Source organism: Mesoplodon densirostris, chromosome 6 (assembly GCF_025265405.1).
Source record: "Mesoplodon densirostris isolate mMesDen1 chromosome 6, mMesDen1 primary haplotype, whole genome shotgun sequence".
In the NCBI taxonomy this organism is placed as follows: domain Eukaryota; kingdom Metazoa; phylum Chordata; class Mammalia; order Artiodactyla; family Ziphiidae; genus Mesoplodon; species Mesoplodon densirostris.
In genome coordinates this window covers 26979900-26994536 of record NC_082666.1, presented here as the reverse complement: position 1 = coordinate 26994536, position 14637 = coordinate 26979900, and the positions used below count along the sequence as shown (strand labels likewise).

The 14637-nt window shown below is 39.3% G+C and overlaps 2 protein-coding genes across 7 annotated transcripts in view; one reads left to right on the top strand and one right to left on the bottom strand.

Moving 5' to 3' along the window:
- Positions 1-12910, top strand: part of TEX10 (testis expressed 10) — a 57549-nt gene extending 44639 nt beyond the window's left edge. For both annotated transcript variants that reach the window (XM_060101079.1, XM_060101078.1), the window contains 4 exons: positions 4454-4534; positions 6161-6342; positions 11206-11416; positions 12687-12910. In XM_060101079.1, the coding sequence (XP_059957062.1) occupies positions 4454-4534; positions 6161-6342; positions 11206-11416; positions 12687-12800 (588 nt within the window). In that variant the 3' untranslated portion in view covers positions 12801-12910. The remainder of the gene's footprint in view (positions 1-4453; positions 4535-6160; positions 6343-11205; positions 11417-12686) is intronic.
- The window catches only part of INVS (inversin), a 150056-nt gene continuing 143985 nt past the window's right edge, over positions 8567-14637 (bottom strand). For 3 of the 5 annotated variants that reach the window (XM_060101074.1, XM_060101076.1, XM_060101075.1), the window contains one exon: positions 8569-14600. In XM_060101074.1, coding sequence (XP_059957057.1) covers positions 14452-14600 — 149 coding nt within the window. In that variant the 3' untranslated portion in view covers positions 8569-14451. Of the gene's footprint in view, positions 14601-14637 lie in introns of all 5 variants that reach the window. The other 2 variants (XM_060101077.1, XR_009532773.1) reach the window with 2 other exon arrangements.

Sequence of the window (14637 nt, the reverse complement as noted above, 5' to 3'; positions counted from 1 at the left end):
CATAGATAAGAGAGGAGAAGTCAGTGCCTGGTTTCGAAGCTTCAAAGGTCATGCTGACTTGTTAGGGGCTAATGCAGCTGGTAACTTTAAGTTGAAGCCAACACTCATTTACTGTTCTGAAAGTCCTAGCGCCCTTAAGAATTATGGACTTCTTTGGTGGTGCAGTGGTTAAGAATCCGCCTGCCAATGCAGGGGACATGGGTTCGAGCCCTGGTCCGGGAAGATCCCACATTGCCGCGGAGCAACTAAGCCCATACACCACAACTACTGAGCCTGCGCTCTAGAGCCTGTGCTCTGCGACAAGAGATGCCACCACAATGAGAAGCCCGCACACCACAGTGAAGAGTAGCCCCTGTTTGCTGCAATTAGAGAAAGCCTGTGTGCAGCAGCGAAGACCCAATGCAGCCAAAAATAAAATATAAATAAATAAATATTTTTAAAAAAGAGAAGTGAGCAGGAAAAAAACAGTTAAAAAAAAAGGAATTATGCTAAATCTTCTCTGCTTGTGTTCTGTAAATGAAACAACAAAGCCTGGATGACAGCACTTCTGTTTACAACATGGTTTACTGATTATTTTAAGCCCACTGTTGATATCTTCTGCACAGAAAAAAAGATTACTTTCAAAATATTAACTACTCATTGACAGTGCACCTGGTCACCCTAGAACTTTCATGGAAATGTACAATGAGATTATTGTTTTTTTCATGCCTGCTCACACACATCCTTTCTGCAGTCCATGGATCAAGGAGTCATTTAGACCTTCAAGTCATATTATATAAGAAACACATTTCGTAAAGCTATAGCTGCCATAGATAGTGATTCCTCTGATGTATCTGAGCGAAGTAAATTGGAAACTTTCTGGAAAGGATTCATCATTCTAGATGCCATTAAGATCATTCGTGATTCATGGCAAGAGGTCAAAATATCAGCATTAAGAGGAGTTTGGAAGAAGTTGATCCCAACCCTCATGATTTTGAGGCGTATTCAAGACTTCAGTGGAGGAAATAACTGCAGATGTGGTGGAAATAGCAAGAGAACTAGAATTAGAAGTGGAGCCTGAAGATGTGACTTTTATTGTAGATATGTCATGATAAAACTTTTAATGGATGAGGAGTTGCTTCCAGTGGATAAGCAGAGAAAGTAGTTTCTTGAGATGGAATCTACTCCTGTTGAAGATGTGAAGATTGTTGAAATGACAGCAAAGGATTTAGAATATTACATAAACTTAGTTGATAAAGCAGTGACAGGGTTTGAGAAGATTGACTCCAATTTTGAAAGAAGTTCCATTTTGGGTAAAGTGCTGTTGGAAGGAAGAGTCAATCTATGTGGCAACTTTTATTGTTGTCTTATTTTAAAAGAAATGTCCACAGCCACCTCAGCCTTCAATAGTCACCACCCTGATCAGTCAGCAGCCATCACCATCAAGGCAGGACCCTGCACTATCACAAAGATTATGACTCACTGAAGGCTCAGATGATGGTTAGCATTTTTTAGCAATGGAATATTTTAAAATTAAGATATGTACATTGTTTTTATAGACAGTGCTCTTGTACATGAAATGGACTACAGTATAGTATAAACATCTTTTATATGCACTGGGAAACCAAAAAAATTTGTGTGACTTGCTTTATTGTGATATTTGCTTTATTGCTATATTTATGTTATCGCAGTGGTCTGTGAACTGAACCCACAATATCTGGGGTATGCCTGTATTTGTCTTAAACAAGACCATTCCATTACGTAAACACAATATAGTCATCAGAATCAGGAAATTAACATTGGTATATTACTGTTATCTAATCCTCAGACTTTACTTGTGTTTTGCTAGTTGTCCCAATAATGTACTTGAAAGGATCCATCTGAAATGATTCATTGCATTTAGTTGTAATGTCTGTTTAGTCTTTCAAAATCTGGAATAGTTCCTCAGTCTTTCCTTGTCTTTCGTTGACGTTGACACTTTTGAAGAACACAGGATGGTTATTTTGTAAAATTTCTCTCAATTCAGGTTTAATTTATTTTCTCATGGTTAGATCAGGTTATACAAATTGGGCAGGAATATGACATGAGTGATGCTGTGGTTTTCTGATTGCATCCTGTCAGGTGGTGCATGGTTTTGATTTGTCCCATTAGATGTTCACTTTGATCACTTAAGTGGTATCTGTCCACGTTCCCCACTCTTTATTTCTTCCCCTTTGTTATTAATAATATTTTATGAGGAGATACTTTGAAACAATGTAAATATCCCATTCCTTTTTGGTCTTCGAATTTATTCATTTATTTATTTTTGTTAGTATGGTTTCCTGTCTTTTCCAGTGGGTTAAAATTCCTTACTATCCTTATATTAATTTTGATACTCTCATGTTTGCCATGGTTACCTCCTGAAAGCTGGCTTCTTTGTTCTTTTGATACATCCTCATTTTTCTCTGAGTACAGTTGACCCTTGAACAACATAGGTTTGAACTCTGCAGGCCCACTTATTTGGAGATTTATTTCAGGAGTAAATACTACAGTACTACATGACGCATGGTTGGTTGAATCTGCAGATACGAGGAACCTCAGATATGGAGGGCCGACTATGAAGTGATACACGCAGATTTTCGATTGCATGGAGTGTCGGCACCTCTACCCACTCCCCCCTACATTGTTCAAGGGTCAGCTTACTTCCTTACTTTCTTGTACCACAAATTGTTACAGATTCCTGTTGTATTTTCCCTGTCCCAGCCCTGCAACCAGGTATTTCTTTAAGAAGCCCACTTTTCCTTTAAGTGGAGAATGGATTTTAGAAACCAACTTCTGGACTCTTAGGTGTGGTCATTGCTATTAGCTGTTGCTGTTCCCATGCCCTATCAGTGAACAGAAATCAGGAATGCAACACCCCTGGCTTCATTCTAGCTGTCTCCTTTTCCTCTTGTACCTGCCTTTTCTGATGGTGAGAAACCTGACTTCCATTTTGCTTAATATATTTACCTACTTCATCAGTTACTTTGCCTGTAATCAGTCTCCTTTTGGCGCCACCCCTTTCCCATGCAGGCATCTTCCTTATCGCATTTGAACTCCAACTATTGGGGACAGTGTGCCTCCATTTGTTAATGGGTAGCCTGCTCTGGGCCACTGAAGCTCTCCCACCCACTCTAGTGGTGATGTCTAGCTTCGCCTCATGCAGTGTCTTTAGAACTGAATTGTTCAGTAAGGGGAGGAGAGGCAGAAAGGAAGGGATTGAGTGATCATTTGTTATTGAATGGGCCTTTCAAATATGATTTATCATTTATGAGTGAAAATATTCATTACACTCATTTTGAAGTAGAAAGATGGCATTGGAAGTGTGTTGTTTCCGTTGTTACCTAAGGTTTAAAAGATAAGACAATTGTGGGCTCCCCTGGTGGCGCAGTGGTTGAGAGTCCGCCTGCCGATGCAGGGGACACGGGTTCGTGACCCGGTCCGGGAGGATCCCACATGCCGCGGAGCGGCTGGGCCTGTGAGCCATGGCTGCTGAGCCTGCGCGTCCGGAGCCTGTGCTCCACAACGGGAGAGGCCACAACAGTGAGAGGCCCGCATACCACAAAAAAAAAAAAAAAAAAAAAAAAAAAAGATAAGACAATTGCCATGTGAAAACTCTGGGTGGTCACTCTACAAGAGGTTTTATAGAGACATAGTGCATAGAGCTGTTGATTTTTTGAGGACTGACAGTCCTCTTGAATTTATCTTGACTATTCATTCTCTTCCTAGAGTGCTATTCTTTCCACCAGTCTTACCTTTGTCCTTCCATGGGATTTTTCTGCATACTTGATTTTTGGTACTGAATTCCATCAGCTTCTGGAGTTGTGTTGTGATTCTTTGAAGGACTTGATGCTGTCCTTCCCTCTTCTTGTTTTCTTGAGAACTTAGAAAATGAAAAATACTAGAGATTTGATTCCCACCTCATTCATACTTTTCTTCTTTTCCTATAGACTATTTTCCTTTTACCTTTAGGGAATAAGAGGCAGCATTATAATTAATTTGAACGTGGTATTGGTATTTTCTGAATTATAAGTTTTCTTCAGTGTTATATTTTTCCACCAAATGGGAGAAAGGCTTTTTTGTCTGCCCTTTGTTCATGTCACTGAGATCTCCAATTGTAGCACTTACTTAATAGAAATGTAGTCTCTGCCTTGGTAGATTGTAAGCTCCTTGAGGGCTGTGAGACAAGAGTTTCTCTTTCTTTCATTCCTATGCATAGCACCTAATAGGCCTAGCTCAGTGCTCAATAAATGTTTAATGAACATGTTTAATGAATTATTTGGAAAACTGGACCATTTATATGAGGCTTGATTGTTTGACATTTGCATCTTTAAAGTCACTTTTTGTTAAGTTTCCTTTTAGCATATAGAGCAAGTAGATTTTTAAAAAAAACTATTGAACTTGTTTCTGACTTAAAATGTTCTGATTTGGTATTGGTTTTCTCCTTTTCTGACAGACAGTTTGTCACAATTTATTGGTTATCCCTGCCCGAAGCCAAAGCTTTGACATCCTGCAAAGTGGCATCAGTAAGCATTTGGTAAATATACTTAAATTTTTTTTCTGTTACACAAAAGCATAGAGATTTGGTTAAGATTGAGTTTGCCATAACCAAGGAGAGAGTGAGTGTCCAGAAGTCTAAGCTTAATAATTTAATGATGCTGTGGTGAGAACTGAGAAATCTTGGTGTTTTTCCTGGCTGTTACTAATTAATTCTGTGACCTTGGGAAAATCTCCTCTTTTGCCAGGACCTTACTTTTTACATCTGAGCAATGAAAGACCTCTTATACCTCAGGTCCTTCTGACTTAAAATGCTTTAATTAACATGTGCCAGGTGTCATTGTGTTGGGAATCCAGCATCCATACTGGGGTTCAGTTTCCACCCAGAAGGTTTGGGGTGTAAAGTAGGGATGTCACCTCACAGGCTCAAGGCCTGGTCACTGGAAGCAGTGAGCTTAGCCATGAAACTGACTTGTCTTTTGGCCAGTGGGTGTCTCTCATTCCCATTGGCATTAAATTCTCATTAGGTATGCCTGGGTTTTGCTTTTAACTTCCTCCAGCATTTACACTTTGCCCTTTGGCTTTTTAGTATAATGATGTGTTACAGTGCAAGGGGAGACTCCAAAACTTTATCTTCCAGGGACTCTCACTTGTTTGGATAATTTTATAGACATATCTACACCACCTTTTCTTTACTTCCCTCGAGTTGGAAGACTACTGCTTTGAATCCTCAGTACTCTCTTTTCTCCCTGCTATCAAACTTCTAATCCTTATACACTGTGTCTCCAAAGATCCCCATCTTTTTTCTTTTTTTTTTTTACTTCCACTCCAGAAATTTATGCCCTTTGACTACATTCACTATTCTAGTAAAAGATAAACATTCCAGTGTTGATCTGGCCACTCTTTTCAGACAGCCTGGGTAAAGGTTAAGACCTCAGAACCTTCAGAGTTTATGATAACTCAGCAGTAGTTTGCAGGAGATTTAAACCATGTATACATGCAGTTACAAGTTAGAGTCCACCTTAATGACAACTATACAGTAGAGTCCAGGTGAGTTAGCATACCATGATGTCCCTTATATGGGTTTTGGGACAGTGAAGCAGTCAAGTGTTAAGTATAGTATTATCTTACTCCAGTATAGGTATTTTCCTTAGTTATGTCTGAGTGACTGGTTAAATCAAAGGGCAGGGGAAGGATAATTGTAAAAGGAACTGGTTTGTACATTTAATTACCTGGGGTGGGGGTGGTGCCAGATATTAGAGTTTTCCAGTCTGAATAATCTGAAGATCATGTAAATGTGATTGCTGGTATCAAGATCTTCTTTGGATGTATGAAATAATCCTTTTAAATAATAGTGTTTCTGTCCATCAGTAGAAATGGTAACATCTAGAAAATTTTAGGAGACTTTGTCATGAAGGGGAGGCAGTGGATTGGGTTAATAGTATTTCTTGAGTTTGCATATTTTCAAAGTCATTTAACATAGCCACTAAATTCTCAAAGTAAAACAGGATCTTAAGGTGTGGTTGGTGGCATGGCATGTATTATGTATATACAAGTTTCCACCAGTAGTGATGGAAGGTTAACTCTCCAGATAATGGTGTTTGGTTTTATTCTGGGGAGAGGGGCTGTTGTGAAGAGGTCATTAATCTCATTTTTCTCTGCCTAGGTTGGGTTGACTGTAATTCCTGACAGCACGGTGGGCTGTGTTTTGGGTGTTATCTGTAAGCTCCTGGATCATACGTGTGTACTTAGTGAGACGCTGCTGCCATTTCTGGCTTCTTGTTGCTACAGTCTTCTTTATTTTCTGCTCACTTTAGAGAAGGGAGAAGCAGAACATCTAAGAAAGAGGTAACAGTTTTTGTATTCTTAAACTTTAATTTTTTTCCTACTTGTTCACCTCCCCTCAATCAGTCAGGCAGTCGGTCAGTCATTCAATCTGTAAGAGATATTTCCAAAATCTAATTCTCTTTTAGAGTTTGTATAAACCTAGCTAGCTTTTTCTTTGTTCTTTTATGAATCCCCTTTGTGATGGTGAGCAGTCTTAGTTTTTTTTTTTTTCCTTTAAGCTACAAATTTGAAAAGTTAGATGGCATTAGAAAGTTTCCTGAGAGCTTTCCTTATTAACTTTGCTATAGATCTGGCAAGAAAAAAAATTCTACTTTTAGAAGGATGGGTTTACTATTAATACAAGCCTTTGTATTTTGTTTTGGGCTTCATTAGAACTAGCCAGCATGGATTTTTAAATTCTTGGGTTTAAGGAAATTGTTCTAAGATGCTAGTGTTTTTAATTAGTACTTTTGCTCCTATATAATTTTTAGACTAAAGCTTCTAGGATAGTATAGAAGATTTCACTTTAATTTTCAAAGAGTGTTCTCATGCTTATGTTCTCATTGGTATGCTGTTAACAATTCATTGCAGAAGGTTTTTTAAAAATCAAACAGATGAGCAAATATAAGAAAATAAAAATCATTCTATCATATTTTGACATTTGCCTTTCTTTTTTGAGCTTTTAAATGTTACCAAAATATACATATGACTGTATAAAACATTTAAATAGGTTAAAGAGTACAAACTGAACACCTGTTTAACCAACCTCCCGGTTCAGAAATAGAACATCGTCAGCACACTTTCTCCATGTACCCTCCACAGTTACATTTCTCTTCTACATCCCCAGAGATCACTTCTGTGTTAGTCACTTCCTTACCTTTTTATTTAAAAATTTTATGTGCATTTATAAGCAGTTTCATTTTTGTTTTGCATATTTTAAGAATTTGATATAAAAGGAATCATACTATATGTATTTTTTGTGACTTAATTTTCATCATCATTTGTGAGAGTACTCATGTTGAAGATGTATTTCATTCATTTTTGTTTCTCTATACCAGGAGTCAGCAAACTTCTTTCTGTAAGGAGTCAGTGAATATTTTAGGTTTTTCAAACCATAAAGTCTCTTGTCAGAACTACTCAGCACTGCCCTGATCATGTGAAAGCAGCATTAGATGATACATAAATGAATGGGTGTAGCTGTGTTCCAATAAAATTCTGTTTACAAATACAGGCTGTGAGCTGGATTGGCTGTTGTCTAGTACCCCTGCTCTGTAATATTCTGTTATATGAATGTACTATAACTTATCCATTTTACTGTCAACAGACATTTGGATTTTTTCCATTAAGTGTGTGTATTTAAAACTTTGTACATTTCACTGTTGATATCCTATAAAATTTACACATAAACAAGCATAGATTTGATGGTACTTTTCTTACCATCATCAAACTTTTGGGCCTGATAGTTCAAGAAAAGGCTTCGTAAATAGCAAGAAACTTCTCAGGGTTCTAAAAATTTTATAATGAGCATCCCTATTTATGAAATATGTATATTGCTGTTTGTCATTTCCTGTCACTTGAAATATAGCCCATTTGTGATATACTCTGATAAGAAGTTTCAAAGATCTTTTTTAGTTTCTTATAGAAAAACATCCTGCTTTGATTTTATATGGTTGGACTGAACAAAATTCACTGTACTTAATACATTTTGCCTCTGTAAAATTCTGTTTTTAAAAGTATTTTATACTGTGTATTGAGTTTGATATGCATCTCTCAGGATGACATTAGTCACAAAGAAGTGTTGGCAGTCAGAGTCTTAGGTACTTAAGTTTCCCTTTTGGGCTGCTCCTACCCTCCTAGAGAAGGTGTTTGTGAGATTACAAATAATGAGAGTGCCAGTCAAACTACTGGGAGCTTTTGATTTCACAAGTGCTGACCAAAAAATCGGGCTTGACCAATTTGAGGTATTCAGACTGTGGCCACTGTACTTTGAAGAAACTATTCTGTTGTCTTCTGGATTCATTGTTAGTAATGAAAGATCTGCTGTTCAACTGAGCCCTTTTGGTTTGTAGGTAGTAATCTATTCTTTTTTTTTTGACATCTTTATTGGAGTATAATTGCTTTACAATGGTGTGTTAGTTTCTGCTTTATAACAAAGTGAATCAGCTATATGTGTACATATATCCCCATGTCTCTTACCTCTTGCGTCTCCCTCCCTCCCACCTTCCCTATCCCACCCCTCTAGGTGGTCACAGAGCACTGAGCTGATCTCCCTGTGCTGTGATCTCCCTGTGCTATGATCTCCCTGTGCTATGCGGCTGCTTCCCACTAGCTATCGATTTTACGTTTGGTAGTGTATGTATGTCCATGCCACTCTCTCACTTTGTCACAGCTTACCCTTTCCCCTCCCCGTGTCCTCAAGTCCATTCTCTAGTAGGTCTGCATCTTTATTTCCGTCCTGCCCCTAGGTTAGTAATCTGTTTTCTCTTTGTTGCATTGCAAATCAGGGTGTATCCTAGTGTAGGTTTGTAGTTATTTATCCTGCTTGAGACTTGGTGTACTCCTTTAATCTGAAGACTTAGTGTTTTTTCTTCAGCTGTGTTTTTGTTATCTTCCCCACTGTTTCTGTTCTCTCCTAAAAACCCCTTTTAAACATAGGGAGTTCCTCATTCTGGCCTCTCTTAACATCTTCCGCTTTGCTAATTCTTTTGTTTAATCCTTCTGTTGAGTTTTTATTATATCATCTATTGTTTTTCTCTTTCATCTATTTTGAGTTTTTACTTGGCTCTTTGTCATTCTTGCTTTATTGGTGTTAAAGGTCTTGTCCGTTTGTTCTGTTTGCTCTGTTTCTCTCTGGTGTGGGAATTCTCTTATTTTGGGGAGCAGGTGGGGCTCTGGAGGTTGTCTCTAGTGGGGTTGAACAAACAAGCTCATGTTTTGGATTGTATAACTTTCTCTGAATGCATCTTTTGTGAGTTTGTGGAGGTTGTGGAGACCGCCCTATGGGGCAGGTTCACATTTGCATTTTCCTGGCTTCCAGCTCTATGCAGGGAGCCCAGTTCTAGCTCCCTGCTTTCCATACCTGAGGCTGAAGCCTCAGCTTCCAACATTGTTTGCTGGCTGTTGAATACCCAGCCCCCAAATCCCATATCCAGGTCTGTGCTTCTGTGTATCTTCATGAGTTCTGTCATAGTTTCTGGCACCTAGAGATATCACCCATTCTGGCTTTTGAGCTTGGCTGTATTTTTGTTTTGTTTTTTAAAGTATATCATCTGTATTTTCCTGTGTTTGGGGAGTGGGGGGCGGGTGTTGGTTGGTATTATCTGACCAGAATACATCAGAAGTTTGCAGAGTTAGTGGAACTCCTGAAAATTACCTGTGAAATATTGGACTTTCATCAGTTCCTTTAGAGTGGTTTAGAACCATTGCTTTATGTTGACCTAAAATCTCAACTTCATAATGATTTATATGGAGTTGGTACCATTATTTCTGTGCATGACAACTCTTAGAAAACCCTGAGAATGGCTCCTCAAATGGTATTGCTTACATCGTTCCTGGTACCCAGGTCTCTCTTCTTTTTGGCCTGACAGTTTTCTTTAATTGTGGTGTGTGAAGGTGGAATTCTGAACTTTACTCATCCATTCAGTATACTTGTACTTGGTATAATGTAGAATCCATAAGCTCTTTTAGCAGTTTTGATCCACAGTTATTTGAAATCCACTGAAGTTTAAGTAGAGAGTGAATATATTGGATCAGTACAGTAGTAACTTATTAAAAAGGAATTGTGGAGGTAGGAATTTGAAACCCAGCAGGAACCAAAGCAGCTTCCTCTATTCTTTTCTTTTTCTTCTAAATTTTGTAGTCTTTAATCTCTGTGCCTTTGCCTCATCATTAGCTGTGTCTACAGTCTGGCTTTCTCTTTTCTCCTTGCACATGGCTGTCCTAACCTGGCTGTGCATGAGTCCACAGGCTGAATAAAGTCTCTTCAAGTAAGAGGATCTGTTTGGCTTAATGGATTTGGTATCTTCCTTTGATGCAATTGCTGTATGTGGAGTTGGGAGGGGGGTCAAATGGTGAAAGGTCTGGAGGTAGGCTTTCTTAGAAAGACTTGGGACTGGGAGGATTATGCACTCTTGGTAGAGAAATTGTAACAGGCTACGGTCAGAGCCTTTAGCAGCCAGTGAACTTTTTCTCCAAAAGGATATTGCTCCATTTAATTGACACACTTCTAGAATGTGGTTAGGCCACTTACCTCTATCATAAAACATTTTGTTCCTGTTCTGTAAAGATACCAAAAGAAAGACGCTCACTGAAATTTGTATTTATTTACCATCCCTGGCCTGTAATAGTTCCCTTACTGGCTGTTTTCTCAAATCCCTTTGGTTCCTTGTGAGCACATCTTTCTCTGGAAAGCTGCCCTGTTCTAACACATTGAAGAGACTCATAATCCAGGTCAGAGGCTTAAGAGTTTCATGGAGTTCTTTTCTTCCCTTTTTGCCATTGGGACATTCTTACTCTTTTGACATTTGGTGGTGTGTAATAGACAGTTGAATAATGTCCACTGGTAGAGAATAGTATGCATGTATAGACCATTCTTTGGTGAATTCTGTGTTAAATATGATCACTAGGGCTTCAAGAATGTCTTGTTAAACCCAGGGAAACGCTGGTTGCTAGGCTTCCTGAAACCTGTAAAATAGGGGAAAGCAGCTGATTCTTCACTGCATTTGCTTTTTTAGCTCTGATGAAACCCAGTTCTTATTAGTTTTGGTTTCTGGGGTTTTATCAGAAAACACCGTGTTTCTTAAAAGGTCATTTTCAGTCTTGGGAAGTATGGAAAGGGCACTTTTCCTGTATGCGTTGGTTCACTGACTCATTTCTGTTTTGTAGGGACAAGCTGTGGGGCGTCTGTGTCTCCATCCTGGCACTCCTGCCTCGAGTGCTCAGGTTGATGCTGCAGAGCCTGCGGGTGAGCAGAGCTGGACCTGAGGAGCTGCCTGTTGTAGGCCAGCTGCTTCGCCTGCTGCTGCAGCACGCACCCCTCAGGACTCACATGTTGACCAATGCCATCTTGGTGCAGCAGATCATCAAGAATATCACAGTAAGAAGCATGGAACAAGGGCTTTGTACTGTTCATACTAGATTCATGGGCATGGAGGTGCTCTTGGGAGGCCAGGGTTTCTGTGCGTTGACGGACTCCTGGAATTAAGCCCAGTGTGGAGATTTCTTAGGGCTTCCCCTGCCGTCTAGTAACTGACTGTCACTTAACCAGGGGGGTGACTTTGACTGCAGAATCAGTACTAAAAACCTTAAAATATTCAAACTGAATTAAGGTGGCAGGCAGCTTAGCTGGAAAAAGTACAGGCATAAGAGTCACTGCTACCTGTTTTGTGATACAGATTCTATTGCTTAACTGTGATAATTTGGCAAGTTGTGTGTGTGTTGTTTTTTTTTTAAACCTATCTGAGCTTTGTTTTCCTAGCTGTAGAAATGGGAATAATAGCAACATTGTTGGGTTTTGTTGACCATTAAATGAGATCATCCAAGTAAGGTTTATACTGTAACTGATAGTTACTAAGCACCCAACAAATGTTAGCTGTCATTAAGGAAACTTAGCAGGAATAAACTAAGGCCCATTTCTAGTCACTTAGTTCACTGGAGAGGCGGAAGAAGTTGGAAGTTGCAGGCTTCAGCTTTGTCTAATGGTTGGTTCTGTGTGTTCACCTGGGGCGGGCAGTTCTGTTTATTAAGGATTCCTTTGGTGTTTTTGGTTTGGGAGAGTTAAAGTGAGGTTTTTTGTATAGGCCTTTGATTGGAGGGGGTTATTAATTGGTATATGTAATAATACTTCAGAGTAATAGAGCTTATACCTACATACAACACAAGATGTATTCTGGATTTTCTCAATAATGGAAGAGGATGCAGAATTCAGAAACAGAAGGGAAGAAAAGTTAAGAACTTGGATTATTCCGAGGTTGGAGAATCAGCCAATCTCTACAATGACAAACTGAGACCTGTTGAATCATTATTCTCAGTTAATGTTATGAGATCCTACAATGCGAAGGGGCAGAAGTACAGAGTGTAGGGGTGGGTAATGGGGAAACTTCATGAGTCCCTAGCAGATGTGGGAGGGAAGGGACCCAACAGGAAACTGGTAGCACTTAATACTTGAGGATGAAACTAGGAATTTTAACTACCTGTGGTAATAATACCTGATTGATAGGTTCCTTTTTTCAGTGAGATTTCATGTGATAATGTATAGATGAGGATACTATCGCAAGGACTGTTTGAGATCTTGTTTGGGTGTGGGAAAAAAACATCAGGAAGCAGTTTTAGTACAGCTCTCACATTACTCTTGTTTTTCTCTGCAGACATTGAAGAGTGGAGGTGTTCAGGAGCAGTGGCTCACAGACTTACATTATTGCTTCAATGTGTACATTACTGGGCATCCCCAGGGACCCAGCATGTTGAGCACAGTGTATTGAAAAGGCTCTGTGGCCCCTCTGTTTGAAATTGTTTATTCACATCTAATTTTGAAGAGACTGATGTAACAAATGTTTGTCATTAAAGCTGAACTTTTAAAGAAGTTGTTTATGAACCTTCCTTTGCACTGAAATAGGAAAATAATGCTTGGGAGTTCCCACTGATGCACAGGCTGGCTTCCTGGACTAGCATGTGATATGTGGTTACAGGTATTCTGTATTTCATAGCTAAGTATATATAAAATACAGAGCAATAATATGGTACCTTCTATTGTATAGTAAGAAATAAGCTGAGTCTTTGTGGTCCCATCTAGGCAAACTTCATTCTTTTTGTTCTCAGCCCCAGTTCATTCAGACAGCAACAAACTAAACTAGTTTTTGGTTTGGTTTTGTTTGGGAGTGGTTGCTTCTCACTCTGGAGTTGTGTTTCTAGAGGATTTCTAGCAAGATTTCAGAACAGTGCTCCCATCTGTTGTGGATTTTCCTGTACCTAAATGGTCCTTGGTCTGAGCTGGGTAACTCTTATAAAATGGTTTTCTACTAGTGATCCATTATAAGAGTTCTTAATTTATGTTATAATCATTTTCATAAAAATGAAGTAATTTCATTAGCCAACTGTAAACAATCCAGGTAATTAAATAACACTTCATTGCTTCCAGTCTCTTACTGTCAGGACAGGGGTGGCAGTAATCTTAAAATGCAAAAAGCAGTTCTAGAAATATCTGTGAGCCTAATATGCCATTGTTTCTGCCTGTCTACATTCCTAGTAGCTTTGCCCTTAAAAAATGTGAAAAAGCCCACAATCACTGGATTTTATTTAAACCATGTGTTCTTAGAAAGCTAGAATGCATAGTTAGCAGTTTCCCATGCCAAAGGAACAGCATTTTGACAAGGTTGCTCACCTCTGCAGGTCAAGCAGAAAATACAAGTGGAAGGTTAAAGCCTGAATTGGCACCCCGTGCATGAATGTCTGGTCTGTAGACCTTCCCGACCGAGGCCTTGGTGCTGTGATACTTCCCTCAGCAGAAGGAACGCCATTCACAGGATGTGGCAGCAGCCTGTGGCCTTCAGAGGCTGACACGGGAACTGTAAAATGTAAGCAACCAACAGTATACCTATTACAGTCTTACAGTGTCTAACAGCAAAACACTGGGTCCTGACTCTGGTCTAAAAATTAAAACTGATGATGTTGGAATAACAGGATGTGGTGTCTGTAATGAAGTCCGTTGCATTAGATTCCAGAAAAGTAGTGAACTGAAGGCATCTGCTGTGGGACAGGCTCTTCCCCATCTCATTTAGGTTCTTCACTGGAGCCAACAAACCAGGCTTGCACCAGTTGAGGAGAAATCCCAACCCAGCAGCGTCTTTAGTGCTCACTTCCTTAGTTTTACTTAGACTTAACTGTTATTAGAAATACTCTTTTCCAGTCGTCCTCATGGACGTGTAGGCACACGGGCAGTTTTGCACAGGTATAGTCTACCCTGGTCCTTTCAGCACTGGCTAAGAATTTACAAAACAGTGCTGTGTAAGAGGAGAAAGAAAACACATTTCTTTCGGTTGTTACCACATTTTCAGGCTAATAAGCCTTCAGGTATGGATATTAAAGTTTTCCCAAAGTGTAAAAGCTAATCAGAGAAGAATTCTGCACTAGCTGTTAGAACCGCCCCCTCCGGGCACAGTCTTCCTCCATAGGCAGTCGAAGCTTTGTTTTGTTTCTTGATGGGTTAGCTGATTGCAGGTTATAAGAAAAATTCTTTGATCTTCCACTGTTCTCAAGGAGGTGTATACACTGCAAGTTGCTCACTGTTAAAAACAAATACCAGATATTCAGATTATTATT